At 42.4% G+C, this 14,539-nt stretch overlaps 1 protein-coding gene across 1 annotated transcript in view; it reads left to right on the top strand.

The window, feature by feature from the left end:
* The window catches only part of LOC145345099 (mitogen-activated protein kinase kinase kinase 5-like), a 139,750-nt gene that overhangs the window by 73,483 nt on the left and 51,728 nt on the right, over positions 1 to 14,539 (top strand). Inside the window, 4 exon segments of the mRNA XM_080192701.1 lie at positions 6,232 to 6,365; positions 9,768 to 9,895; positions 11,495 to 11,631; positions 13,482 to 13,587. Of these exon segments, the coding sequence (XP_080048827.1) occupies positions 6,232 to 6,365; positions 9,768 to 9,895; positions 11,495 to 11,631; positions 13,482 to 13,587 (505 nt within the window).

Below are 14,539 nucleotides of genomic sequence, written 5' to 3' on the forward strand. Positions count from 1 at the left end.
CAAATCTCTTCAAGGGCTAGTCCCTCCCTATCTCCATAATCTCCTCTGCAATATCTGCACTCATCTGATTCTGGCCTTTTGAGAGTTGCTGATTTTAATTGTTCCACTTTTAACTGTGCCTTGGGTTGCCCAGGCCTGAACCTCTGGACTTTCCTGCTCACCCCTCTCTACCTCACTTTCCTCCTTTAAGACATTTCAAATCTCTTTGACAAGGCTTTTGTTCACCTCACCTAACATCTTACGTGGCTTAGTGTCATATTTGATTTTTATAATGTTTCTGTGAAGCATGTTGGTCATTCTGTTAGTGGCACAGTAGTTAGCACTGCTGCTCACAGCGCCAGGGATCTGAGTTCAATTCCCAGCTTTGGTCATGATCTTTGAAGTTTGCATGTTCTCCCCGTGTCTGCATGGGTTTTCTCTGGATGCTCCAGTTTCCTCCCACAGTCCGAAAGACGAGCTGATTAGATGTGTTGGCCGTGCTAACTTCTACTCGAACAGGCGCCGTAGTGCGACTAGGTAATTTTCACAGTAACTTCATTGCAGTGATAAAGTAAGCCTACTTGTGATTAATAAATAAACTTTAAAGGCACTATTTAAATATGCTGTTGTTTCCTTTTAAGATTAAATCCCACAAATTGGGTTTAATTGAGTAACTAGACTTTAAAGAGGGTTAATTTTGGGAATTACAAGACAATATTAAGTTAAATATACAATACAAGATTTTAAAGATTTTGGTCAGGTCAGCTCCAACTGGTTTGACAATGCAAGTGTATTACTATGTGACAGAAAGAGGGATTAGATCCATGGCTGATACTCACTCTGGCCTTTAAATCTTGTATTTTTCAAATTAATTTAATTCTCATTGTCTCAATTTTTGGGCATTTTCTGAAAATTATGTCCTTTGCTTTTGTCACTTTTGTCTGTGCATTATTCTTACTGACTGGTACATGTAACTTAAGTAAGAAAATGCTCTTTCTCTCCCAATTTTGTTTGAACATAGAACATAGAACACTACAGCACAAACAGGCCCTTCGGCCCACAAGTTGCGCCGATCACATCACCTACCAACCTACAGACCTATCTATAACCCTCAATCTCATTAAACCCCATATACTCATCCAGAAGTCTTTTAAAAGACCCCAGCGAGTTCGCCTCCACCACCACTGACGGCAGCCGATTCCATTCACTCACCACCCTCTGAGTGAAAAACTTACCCCTAACATCACTTCTGAACCTCCCTCCCCGCACCTTAAATCTGTGTCCTCTCGTAGCGACCATTTCAAACCGGGGAAATAGCCTCTGAGAGTCCACCCTATCTATTCCTCTCAACATTTTGTAAACTTCTATCAGGTCGCCTCTCAACCTTCGTCTCTCCAGGGAAAAGAGTCCCAGCTCCCTCAACCTAACTTCATAAGGCATGCCTCCCAGTCCAGGCAACATCCTTGTAAATCTCCTCTGCACCCTTTCAATAGATTCTACATCTTTCCTATAGTGAGGCGACCAGAACTGCGCACAATACTCCAAATGAGGCCTGACAAGGGTCTTATAAAGTTCCAGCATTACCTCCCGACTCCTAAACTCAATCCCTCGATTAATGAAGGCCAGTACACCATACGCCTTCTTGACCACCTCCTCCACCTGCGAGGCCGATTTAAGAGTCCTGTGGACCCGGACCCCAAGATCCTTCTGCTCCTCAACACTACTCAGACTTCTGCCCTTGATAGTGTACTCGTTCATCCCGTTGGTTCTGCCAAAATGGACGACTACACATTTATCCGCGTTGAAGTCCATCTGCCACTTCTCCGCCCAGTCCTGCATCCTATCTATGTCCTGCTGCAACTTTTGCCATCCTTCCAGATCATCCACAACACCACCGACCTTCGTGTCATCAGCGAACTTACTTACCCATCCCTCCACTTCCTCATCCAGGTCATTTATGAAAATGACAAACAACAAGGGTCCCAGAACAGATCCTTGAGGCACTCCGCTGGTTCAAACAAAGCAATGACTCTTCTCACACATTGTTATAATTTATTCAATCTCTGTGCAACTCGCACTGGACTTGAACTTGATCTTCATTTTCCAAATATGCTGTCAATAATTGATATATCAGTGCCATTTAACCACCATTAGTGGTGTCTTCCATATCTTGTACATGAATAACCATTTTTCTTTCAAATGGGGGAGTTCAAAAATTCAGTGTCTAACAAAGCAAAGTCATGTAGCTGAAGTGATGCAAATTGATGCAGTCCGAATCGTGGTTTCATGAGGCTGGATTTATTCCAAAACTTGATTTCACATATTACTGTAAATTGCCTGAATTGTATCTTTTTGGATAAGCGTAGCAAAGAGCACACACATGTCTGGAGTTGGATTTCAAACTAACCTGGATGTTAGCCAGCATGAACTGAGGTTGAGTTCATTCAGAAAGTATCTTTCTCTTTTCCAAGTAATGGCTGGAACAGAATTTTAAATATATTGAGAATTAATTCCACATCTTGTTTAAAGTTATTTATTTATTAGTGTCACAAGTCGGCTTACATTAATACTGCAATGAAGTTACTGTGAAAATCCCCTAGTCGCTGCACTCTGGCATCTGCCCAAGTACACTGAGGGAGAATTTAGCATGGCCAGTTCACCTAACCAGCACGTCTTTCGGACTGTGGGAGGAAACCGGAGTGCTTGGAGGAAACCCACATAAACACAGGGAGAACGTGCAGACTCCGCACAGACAGTGACCCAAGGCTGGAATTGAACTATGAGGCAGCAGTGCTAACCACTGTGCATCTTGTCTCTGAGTGTCTGATGACTGGGCGGCCCTGGAGGGTGTAATCTCTTGCCAGTACTATTGACCTCCCCATTGAACTTTGTAGTTAGAGCATTATATTTTGTTTTGGAGTTTGTTTTATTATTTCTATAGGGTTTTGTTGCAGGACCTTCAGTGGAAAGATGTTGAGCCCTTTGCAGCCCTGCACATTATGTACTCTTGATGATATCTCTAATTTGTTATCCTATTGTTTGAGTTTAACATGAGGATTGCAACTTGTGATGACAGCTTGTGTTGGTAATTTGAAAATTAATTCATGGATATTTAGGCTAAAACATTTGTTTGAGAACCTTTGTCTTCTTGCTGCAACTCCCTTTTTAATCAATGGGTTTTCATCAACTGGTCGTGGAATTTATAAATGTGTTCTTTCGCCTTTAGTTTGGTCTAACTCTCTTTCTGACATGTGAGGATAGTGCTCTTTCTTTTAGTTGATTAGTTCTCTTATGTGTTTGTTGACATGCTGTGGTTTTTTGGTGATGGGTTGTGATTTGGAATATGAAAAAACAGTATTTTTAGTATTTATCCAAAGCACTATTTCGGCAAATATCTTTTGAAAAAAGGGTAAAGTGAAAATGAGATGTCTGAAGAGGGAAAAATTAGTTGGATAGGCATTTGTGATAATTGCCATCAAAGAAGTTAAGCATAGTAGGCAAAGACTTAAAATATGTTATTGGCCATTCCACAGCTTTCTGACAGCTTAGGTAAGATTATTATGCTCTCTTCTGACTCTCTTCCATTTAATCTTTTTCTGGTACTCTCAAGAATTAAAAATGGCCTTTTTTTTCCACCTGGTGCTTTTTTCCATTATTTTTAACACTTGTGTTATAATTTTCCAATCTAATACCAGGCAGTATTCTAGTGAATTGTGCCTCTCTAAAGTCTCTCCATCTATATCCATCCTGAGGTGGCATGGTAGCACAGTATTTAGCACTGTTGCATCACCGTGCCAGGGACCCAGGTTCGATTCCCATCACTGTCTGTGTGGAGTTTGTATGTTTTCCCTGTGTCTGCGTGGGTTTCCTCCGGGTGCTCTGGTTTCCTCCCACATTCTGGAAGACATGCTGGTTAGGTGTGTTGACCCGAACAGGCGCCAGACTGTGGTGACTAGGAGAATTTCACAGTAGCTTCACTGTAGTGTTAATGTAAGCCTTATTTGTGACTAAAATAAATTTTAAGTTTGTATTATGGAGCTCAGTACTGTACCAATACTGAGATCATACTGTTGAATATATTGTTACTTTTTATTTTCTCCATCTCTGTGATAAAACCGAGAGTGGGATTTTCCTTTTGTTCCCTGCCATTGAGATCTTCCAGTCCTGCCGAAAATTGGTGGACGTTTGACTGGGACACCGAATCTCCTATGGCAGGTGCCACAGCTTCTGGGCTGGAAAATTTCAGCCCTAGCTGCTTGCCATCTCCTCAGCCTGAGGTGTTGTTATAAAGTCCTGTGAATATATATACTGTCATCTTTCTGCGATCTCACAAAACCAAGCTTACTTTCATTTTCAATAGAATTGCTGCTGTTAAAATGTTTTCACCAAAATGAACCGCCTCACTCATATTGATTTCCATCAGTCACTTTTCGCCCCTTCCTCTATCTGCTCGATTTGCATTTTCAGGTTCCTTTGACCTATTAAAATATTGAAATTATTCCTCTTTTGGTGTCCTAATTAAATTTTGATATCAGCTCCTCTAGGTCTAAATTCAAATAATTTATGCATGCTATGAATCGAAATGGCCCCTTTCAGTCACTCTGGAGGGGGGAGGAGAACACTCTGGACACCTACTATGCCCATCTAATCAATAATTTTCTTTATCCTACACTACAACAGGAATGTTTTGTACATTATAACAGTGACTACACTTCAGAAATACTTCATTGGCTGTAAAGTACTTTGAGACCTCTGGTGGTCATGAAAAATGCTAGTTTAATGCATGGCTTTCTTTCTTATCTACTTCACTATTCTACCACTTAATGTTATCTTATCATTTTTTTCTGTGGGTTGACCAGTTCTCTGCATTTTGGTACACAGTCTGCTGTGCAAACGTTTCACGCTTTGCACTGGATGTCCAATCAGGAAATGCCAAAAAAAGTTCAAAAATCATAGAATCCCTATGGTGCAGAAGGAGGCCGTTCGGCCCATCGTGTCTGCTCCAACAACAATCCCACCCAAGCCTTATCCCCTTAACCCCGTACGTTTATCCTGCTAATTCCCCCAACACTAGGGGCAATCCACCCAACCAATATATCTTTGAACAATGGGGGAAAACTGGAGCACCGGAAGAAACCCATGCAGGCACGAAGAGAATGTGAAAACTCCACAGACAGTTGCCCGAGATCGCACTTGAACCCAGGTCCCTGGTGCTGTGAGGCAGAGGTGCTAACTACTGTGCCATTGTGCCACTTCAATACAATGTATTTTTCTTTTGTGAAATTAGGAGGAGTGAGTGTTGGCTCCAGATTGGCTTTGTGAGCTGCGGCTAACTATCCCCGCACCTCCTCATGCATTGTCACCATGGCCGATCCTCCTCCAAGTACATTCCTTTGTCTCTCTGCTGGCATCTTAAATGGCTGATTGTTCCTGAAGCTGTGAGCTGCCAGCTGCTTCAAGACTTTGGTTTAGCATTCTTAGCTCACCTGCACAGCTGAGGCCAATGCATCGAAATCATAATCGCCCCCTCTTGTACACAAAAACTGTGTGTAGGCAGATAATATGAGAACAAGTTACTTAGCCTGAAAACAATTTTGGATCACAGCATGCGGAGATCCAACTGATCTAGGATTTGGCAGCCGCTGCTTTCTCTGTGACAGGATAGTGGAGCATGTGGAATGGGCTGCCAGCCAGCACAGTCTGCAAATCAAAACCCAAATATCAAAACTGTCCTCAGTAAATGTGCTCATCATTAAGTTGCAACATGGAGTTAAAATTGATTTTATTAGTGACAAGAAGGCTTACATTACATCGCAATGAAGTTGCCGTGAAAATCCCCAAGTCGCCACGCACAGGCACCTGTTCCTGTACACTGATGGAGAATTTAGCGTGGCCAATGCACCTAACCAGCACATCTTTAGGACTGTGGGAAGAAAACAGAGCAGCTGGAGGAAATCCACGCAGACAGAGAACCTGCAGGTTCAGCACAGTGACCCAAGCCAGGAATCGAACTCGGGTCCCTGGCGTTGTGAGACAGCAGTGCTGAGCACTGTGGATTTTTGTTGCTTGAAATGTTTACTGGTGTTTTCCCATGGTGAACAATGGACATGGTATAAAGAATGGATTTAATTATACATCAAATTTATTCATGTTTAGATTTATTAATCTGCAAAGGAAATATAAAAACCCAAAGAGTAAAGTAAAATCAGTATAAATTGCTTACTTTTCTTTTTTCCATTTTGTGTTTTGCAGTATGATTATGAATATGATGAGAACGGAGAAAAGGTTGTATTGGGTAAAGGAACATTTGGAATGGTCTATGCAGGTAGAGACCTTAGCAATCAGGTCAGAATTGCTATCAAAGAGATCCCAGAAAGGGACAGCAGGCAAGTAACTGTGAATACCTTGAGAAAGCAAACAATTGTCCATGCAAATTGCATGTAATGTGATATCAGACTTCCTTTCAAGCTTGGAAGCTTTAGGTTGCAGCATGCAGAATCCAAAACATCTAGCTCTTGGTAACCACTGTTTTTGTTTGTGACAATGGATTTGCTGAGTAGTGTCATAGAATCCCACAACACAGAACAAGGGTATTTAGCCCATCAAGTCTGCACTGATTCTCCAGCAGAGCATCCCGCTTAGACCTACCTCCGTAACCCCATAAATTTACCCCACTTATCCCCCTGGCCTACACATCTTCGGATACTAAGGGGCATTTTGGCAAGGCCAATGCACCTAACCTGCATATCTTTGGACTGTGGGAGGAAGCCAAAGCATCTGGAGGAAACCCGCGCACACACGGGGAGAATGTGCAAACTCAACACAAATAGTTACCAAGGCTGGAATCGAACTCGGATCCCTGGCGCTGTGAGGCAGTGGTGCTAACCACTGTGCCGCCCCTTCATTAACAGCAAGACCTGAGAATGAAAGCACTGACTCTTAATAACAAAAACTGAGGTACTGAAGGTTGCCGTGGTTTCCAAATCTCCCCAGATTGATGGGACGGAGACTCCCTTTGTTTGCTGGCTGTGAGAGTCATGCAGGAAATGTGTTTGGGCAGTTACTCTGATGGACATTGGTAAAGGTTCTCAGATACTTAGTGCTTGGATGATAAGCATTTTCTTTCTCAGTACAAAACAGATATTTGGGAAGGAAGGGACCCGGGATCAGGGCCCACCTGTTTTCACTTTCTGTTAATTTAAATGAATATTAAAATAAGCAGACACCTTTAGGGTGGAGTAGCTAGTCCACTGCACCCAGATTTTCTTTCTGTGCTGATCTGGTTGAAACTTTCCACCCAACTATTGGTATTTCATTTTTGGACAGAGCAACAAGAACTAAACTGTGTATTTAACAATGCTAAGGATGCTGACAATGATTTATCAACAGTGCTGCCAGTTATTCCGTGATGATGCTGATTCAGAATGAAAGCAAGGGAGTTATCTATTTAGTGCTTTTGGCAATATTAGGATGTCTCAAAGCACTTTATACCCAATTAAGTACTTTCCAAATATAATAATTGGCACATAGATGATCTGGAGGAGGGGGCTGAGTGTAGGGTAACGAAATTTGCTGATGACATGAAGATGAGTGGAAAAGCAAATTGTGTGGAGGGTGTGGAAAGTCTGCAGAGGGATCTGGATAGGCTGAGCGAGTGGGCGAGGACCTGGCAGATGGAGTACAATGTTAGCAAGTGTGAGGTTATCCACTTTGGCAGAAATAATAGTAGGAGGGGTTATTATTTAAATGGTGAAAAGCTGCAGCATGCTACGGTGCAGAGGGACCTGGGGGTCCTTGTGCACAAATCGCAAAAACCCAGTCTGCAGGTGCAGCAGGTGATCAAGAAGGCGAATGGAATGTTGGCCTTTATAGCGAGGGGGATAGAATATAAAAGCAGGGAGGTCTTGCTGCAACTGTACAGGGCACTGGTGAAGCCGCAGCTGGAGTACTGTGTGCAGTTTTGGTCGCTGCACTTGCGGAAGGATATATTGGCCTTGGAGGGAGTGCAGAGAAGGTTCACTAGGCTGATACCGGAGATGAGGTGGTTAGCCTATGAAGAGAGACTAAATAGGCTGGGTCTGTACTCATTAGGGTTTAGAAGGCTGAGGGGGGATCTTATAGAGACATATATGATAATGAAGGGGATAGATAGGGTAGAGGTAGAGAGATTCTTCCTGCTTAGAAAGGATAGCAGGACTTGAGGGCACAGCCTCAAAAGAGGGGGAGGGGGCAGTTTAGAGGAACTTCTTCACTCAAAGGGTGGTGAATCTCTGGAATTCTCTGCCTGTTGAAGTGGTGGAGGCTACCTTGCTGAATATATTTAAGTCACGGGTAGATAGGTTTCTGATAGACAAGGGAATTAAGGGTTGTGGGGAGAAAGTGGAGCTGATCCCCTTCAGATCAGCCATGATCTTATTGAATGGCGGGGCAGGCTCGAAGGGCTAGATGGCTTTAATTTAACGCCTCTTTGAAAGATGGCATTTCTGAGTGTGCTGCACTCCCTCAGCACTGCACTGAAGCATTGGTCCTAGATTATGTGCTCAAGCCTCTGGAGTGAGACTGAACCCATGGCTTTCTGATGCCAAGGTCCAGCATGCTGAAATCAGAGAGGATTTAACTGAGAGCTTCAGGAACCTGAAATCAGGATGAGAAACAGGACCAGCTCCACTATTTTCCTGGGGATGGCCTCCTAATTGGCTGCCTCCCAGCTTGCTGTCCAATTAAAGACCATGGATGGGCTCTCAATACATTGAGCCTGTCACATGGCTGGCAGCTATAAAGAAAGTGGGTGGCACTGCACCATCTGGAAAGGGAGGCACTGCTGCGACACCTCAAAGGTGAGAAGTAAGGAGAAAGTTAGGCCTAAAACCCCACGGGGCAGTGGGGATGGTCTTCCCTACCCATGACCATGGAGATGGAGGCTTCATGGCCCAACGAGGGGCATGCACACGGTGGGTCGTGCGTGGGCTACTCTTGGAGGTTCCAGGAGTGGCCTAGTACTTCGTGTCGGTGTGTGTGCTTGATCCTGGACCAGTAGAAGGGCGCCGCAACAGCTCAGTGACTAGCACTGCTAGCTGTGCAGATGCATGGATTTGGGCCTGTGTCTGTGGGAGTTTGTGCATTCTCCCTGTGGTTGTGTGGGTTTCCTCCGGGCGCTCCGGTTTCCTCCCACACCCCAAAGATGTGCTCTTAGGCTGATTGGTTTTACCAAATTGACACTATTCTCCCCTGAATCTGGCTAAGTCAGGGGTTCTATTCGTAGACACGCAGGGTAGAATAGGTGTAGGGTGATGCGGCGGCGCGGGCTTGTTGGGCCGAAGGGCCTGTTTCCCGTGCTGGGTTGTTCTTTGTTAACAGTCTCCCACAGCTGTCCAAGGAAAGGACTTTAATTATTTAAATGAGTTGCCTGCATCTGTGTGGCGAGCACTTGTTCTATGTGCAAACCCACTGCTAGGAGACTTCTTTGGAACTATCCCATCAAGGCTCCCTTGCACTTTTTACCTGATCCCCCGGCCTTCCACCTGGAGGTAGGGAAATGCTGCGCCTTGACTCAGTACTAGCACAAAGTGATAAAGTATTACTTAAAGATCTCCACACTATTGATGGCCAAGAAGATTTAATAAATTCCTAAATCAGTGAAAGGGTATTTTTAACTAAAGAAAAATCCTTGGATCATGTGTACATTTTTCTACCCCAGCCTATTTTATGAAACACTTTAAAATGAGGTGAAAAATGTTCATTTATGATTCCTGTTTTTAAGCGGTTGTGTTTCTGTCAATGTTCTGTAGGTATTCCCAACCTCTCCATGAAGAAATTGCGCTTCACAAGCACCTCAAGCACAAGAACATTGTACAATATCTGGGCTCTATCAGTGAAAATGGTTTCATTAAGATATTTATGGAGCAGGTTCCTGGAGGTATGTTTGTTTATATTCTATTCAACATGGAATGAAAAAGAAGCCCAGACACTAGATCCATCCTCAGTTTTGGAAAGTTTTGAATGAACAGGAAAATAAATGTAAATGTTTAAAATTAAGTGCCACATTACCCAATATTTTTTAGTTATCTTAAGATGGGTGAAGCATAAAAGATGAATTTCTCTGATGTGCTTAAAGCTATTAATAATAAAGCAACCTTTTATTGTACTTTTTTTGAGAGGACGTGGCACCTGTCTTGATTTAAGGCAACAATGTAGTTAACCTTTTAAGACTGACCACCTGTGTACTTCAGGTTGGTATTTATTTGACCCGTGTTTCAGCACAAAGGTTTCTCTTATGGACAGCTGGAGTTTAAGTGGTTAATGTTTCTGTCTATTAAAAAGTCAACAGTGCATTCTGGTTAACATGCCTATGTTGGATAGGCTCAGTTAGTAGGCATCAAAGAATGACTGAATAAAGAGAGGGAGAAAATATAAGAGACAGCTAGCGAGAAAGAGTAACGAAAATGAGCATTGGTCCTCTACATAGTGCTTCTAGGAAATTGGTCATGAAAAATAAAAGGAAATGGCTGAGCTGTTGAACAGTTATTTTTGTCTGTCTTCACTGTAAGACTTAATCGTGAATTTGTCATCCGTCAGGCATGCATAGTCAGCGGGCTGAGAAGTGGGTGTGAAACACACTCTTGGCTCCGGAGAACGATTTCAGGCTTAACTGTCCAATTAATGGCCAGCCAGTGTGTACCGCGTACTTTGAAAGGGTGGGTGCTCAGAGAAGTGATGGTTCATGCAGGCATTTCCAGTGAGCTCCCTGATGGCTGACAGCTGCCTCAGTACCTGCAGTATTGTTGCAATGATAATTGTATCAGAAACTACTGCCAATCCTCTCCATCATGCAGAGTCAAGCAACTGGCAGCATAATACTGCAGCCATCAATCATTTTTCTCTTACCTTATTTCATCCCAGACATTTTATCCCACACTGGATCGGGAATGGTGAACAAACCTGAACGCCGCCTGGTCGATTGGCCCATGTGCAAGCAACACTATCAAATTATATTTAGCTCGGCATTCGGCTATTTTTAGGGCCTTGCTGTGTGTAAACTGGCTGCTATCCTTTCCTACAAAACATGGGATCACATTTCAAAATTGGAACATCTGAAGAATGTGGCAGGGCACTATATGAAAATGTGTTACTTTTCCTTTGTCTGCATTAATGCGAAAGCTTTTAGTGTGAATTACCAGCTGAGTTGTAGGATAAATAGCTTTGCTGATCCTTACAGACTTAATCATATTTGGTGCATAATCTGGAAGAATTGAAGCATGCACCATTCATTTCTTTACCTGTTCTCAGAATCATCCATTGTAACTTCAGCTGAAAATCTGCTGAAACTCTTGAAACATTGTAAGCAATCACCAAAGCATTTCTTTCATGGTTTCCACAGATCTTGCATTCAATTATGCCTGTAATTGGGAGACACCCTTCCCCCCCACCCAGGAAATTCAACCTCACAATGTTTATCTAGGCTCTCGTGGACATTTTTATTGATCTGTTGTTTTTATATATTTACATAAATGAACAGGCAGCCTCTCTGCTCTCTTACGATCAAAATGGGGCCCGTTGAAGGACAATGAACAGACCATTGGATTTTATACCAAACAGATCCTGGAAGGATTGAAATACCTTCATGACAATCAAATAGCTCATCGAGATATAAAGGTATACCATGATCGAAGAACAATAATCACATTCCCTTCTGGAATTCTAGTTTTGAATGTAGAGTTATTCCTCATGACTGTGCATCTCTTTTTCTTAGTTGGGTCCAGTGGGCCAGCACAATCTCATTCATTTTGAGAACGTGTGATTGAGTGCAGCCCAGATTGTTAACGTTTGACACAAACTCAGTTTGTTAAGTCACAGAAATTTGCTCACTAGCCTGAGGCCTACAGCACGAGAGCTCCCAAAATTGGCATTCCAAGTCAAAAATGTTATGGTGGGGGAAGTGGAGACTTGCATGCTTGTGGGGCAGTGAGTATTTTTCTGAGGTTCTGAAGCCAAACTTTTTGCCAAGAGTAGAGATGGAAGCATTAAAAAGAACCTCCAGTTTTCTCGCCTGCTTGACACTTCAAATTTTTCTGAGAAGGCCCTGCTCCCGACGTCGCCTGCTTTCCCCGTCGCCTAAAGTTATAAATAGCCTCACATTCATGAGCATAGAAACAACAGTGCCAACTTCCGTTTACTCATCTCCGGGAGCGACAAGGTGAAGCTCTGAGCCTTGCCTGTTCTTGTTAGGAAATGCAATCAAAGCTGCCAGGAAATGGGAACAGTCCATCTGGTTGCCAACTTGTATTTAAAAATAACTTCTGCAACTGAATCTATGAGAATAGCCCAACAAACATCCTCAATCTAAAACAGATAGGTCAAATCCAAGCCTTTAAATTGGTTCACCCTCCACACTTGGGCAATAGAACAAATTCCATTCTGTACAAAATGCACAATATTCCAGTACCAGTATAACTTGGTGTGGGATATTTTAGAACATTTACCATTTTAAGGATACATTGAGTAGAAACCCACCCAGTAAAAAATTGCAACTTTAGAAGTGACTTTTTGTGTTATGTTGCTGTGAACAAAAGTGAGATGGTCAGTTTTTTTTAAGTGTAGTTATTCTGAGTTTCAGACAGTCGCTTGACCGATTGTTGGTGATTCTTTGATTTACAATTTGATTATTCAGCACCAAGTGATACTATTTAGAATATTGGTGGCAGAAGTAGCGCCTGTCTGGCCATGTGTCATACAGTCTCCTACCTAACTGCAGAAGGACAAATTGTATTGTGGATTCTCTTCTCTTGGGAAATTGCAGGAGCTGGCCAAATTCCTTCAACTCTGGAACACGATTAGCTTCAGCTATCTTTTTGAGCTCCAATGCCCTTCAATATCCCCCTAATCCTTAATCTGTTGCTGTTGATCCCCAGGATTTCCCACAGGATGCTTTCACCTCATTTTCTGAAATCTGAATTCTCCAGCTACTGAGTTTGGCCATATCCAACTTTAAGCAATGACTATCAGAAATCAGGGAGCATCAGAGCACATGCCTGTAAAGGAACTTGACCTGCTTAACTTATCAGTAACCCAGGCACCAGAACATTACACATGTTCTCTTTTCTGTCTGCGTAGCTTTCCTTTTCTCTCTTCATTTTCCCCCTTGCTGAATACTGGCCAGCCAGTTCACTCTTCATGAGCTTTTATGTAAATGAACTGTGTGTTTGAAGAAATTGTGACTTAATAAGGATGGCATGGACAAGTTGGGCCATAGAGCCTGTTTCCATGCTGTAAATCTCTGTGACTCGATGACTAAAATTTCAAATTCAAAGGGGAAAAGCATTTGTAGACTAAAGTTACTTGGCAATTCAGCATATCTAATGTCTCTGACTCAAATTCAAGTGAGGATTTTTTGATGACTATCATATGATTTCTACTCGAGATCAGCAGTACTGCTCACAGAAATTAGTTTAGAATTGTACGGTGGTTTTTCCATTTTAAGCAAAAATTACAAATTCTTTCCCCAGGGTGATAATGTGCTGATAAACACCTACAGTGGAATCTTGAAAATATCAGATTTTGGTACCTCAAAAAGACTTGCAGGAATCAATCCATGCGCTGAAACATTCACAGGTATGAAACATTGGAACTGTGTTGTTTTCATACAGCACAAGTGCTGTAATTACCAAGAAATGTCATAAAGTAATTATTTCAAATCGGAGTTAGAAGAATAAGTGAGGAAGTGAAACACTCATTTAGAAACTGCTGTTAAAGGTGACATGCTGGGTTTTTTTTTCAAGGTTATACCACAGAATGAAGTTGCTATCACTGCAGTTTACCTCATCAACTTCCTGCCTGTATTCGCAAAATGCACAGTACAGATGCATTGTGAAATGTTAATGTTCAGGATTATTTTAACAATTTGTCCAGCTCCACTCTGAATACTACATATTACATACTACTGTCCTGCTGGTGAATTCAGTTTGTACCTTCCATATCTCAATGTGATTTTGATCATTAGACAGTCTAAACTAGTTGGAAGTGTAATAAGACAGGATTATAAAGAAGAGGAGACTGGCTAGAGTGAATGTTGGACCCTTGGAGGACGAGAGGGGGGATTTAGCGGTGGGTAACGAGGAAATGGCTGAGACTTTAAATAAGTTTTTTGTATTGGTCTTCATGGAGGGGGACACAAAGAGTTTACCGAATATTAAAGATAGAGGGATGATAGGAGATGAGGTCCTTAATACAATTACTGTCACTAGAGGGATAGTGCTTGGTAGACTAACAGGACTGAAGGTAGACAAGTCCCCGGGACTGGATGGAATGCATCCCAGGGTTCTGAAAGAAATGGCAGAAGTAATAGCAGATGCCTTAGTAATTATTTATCAAAATTTGCTGGACTCTAGGGAAGTGCTGGAGGATTGGAAACAGCTAATGTTACGCCGCTGTTTAAAAAATGTAGCAGACAAAAGGCAGGGAATTATAGGCCAGTTAGCTTAACGTCCATAGTTGGAAAAATGCTTGAATCCATCATCAAAGAAGAAATAGCAAGACACCTAGAAAAGAACGGTTTAATCAAGCA

Source organism: Carcharhinus amblyrhynchos, chromosome 7 (assembly GCF_965287045.1).
Source record: "Carcharhinus amblyrhynchos chromosome 7, sCarAmb.v2.hapA, whole genome shotgun sequence".
In the NCBI taxonomy this organism is placed as follows: Eukaryota; Metazoa; Chordata; class Chondrichthyes; order Carcharhiniformes; family Carcharhinidae; genus Carcharhinus; species Carcharhinus amblyrhynchos.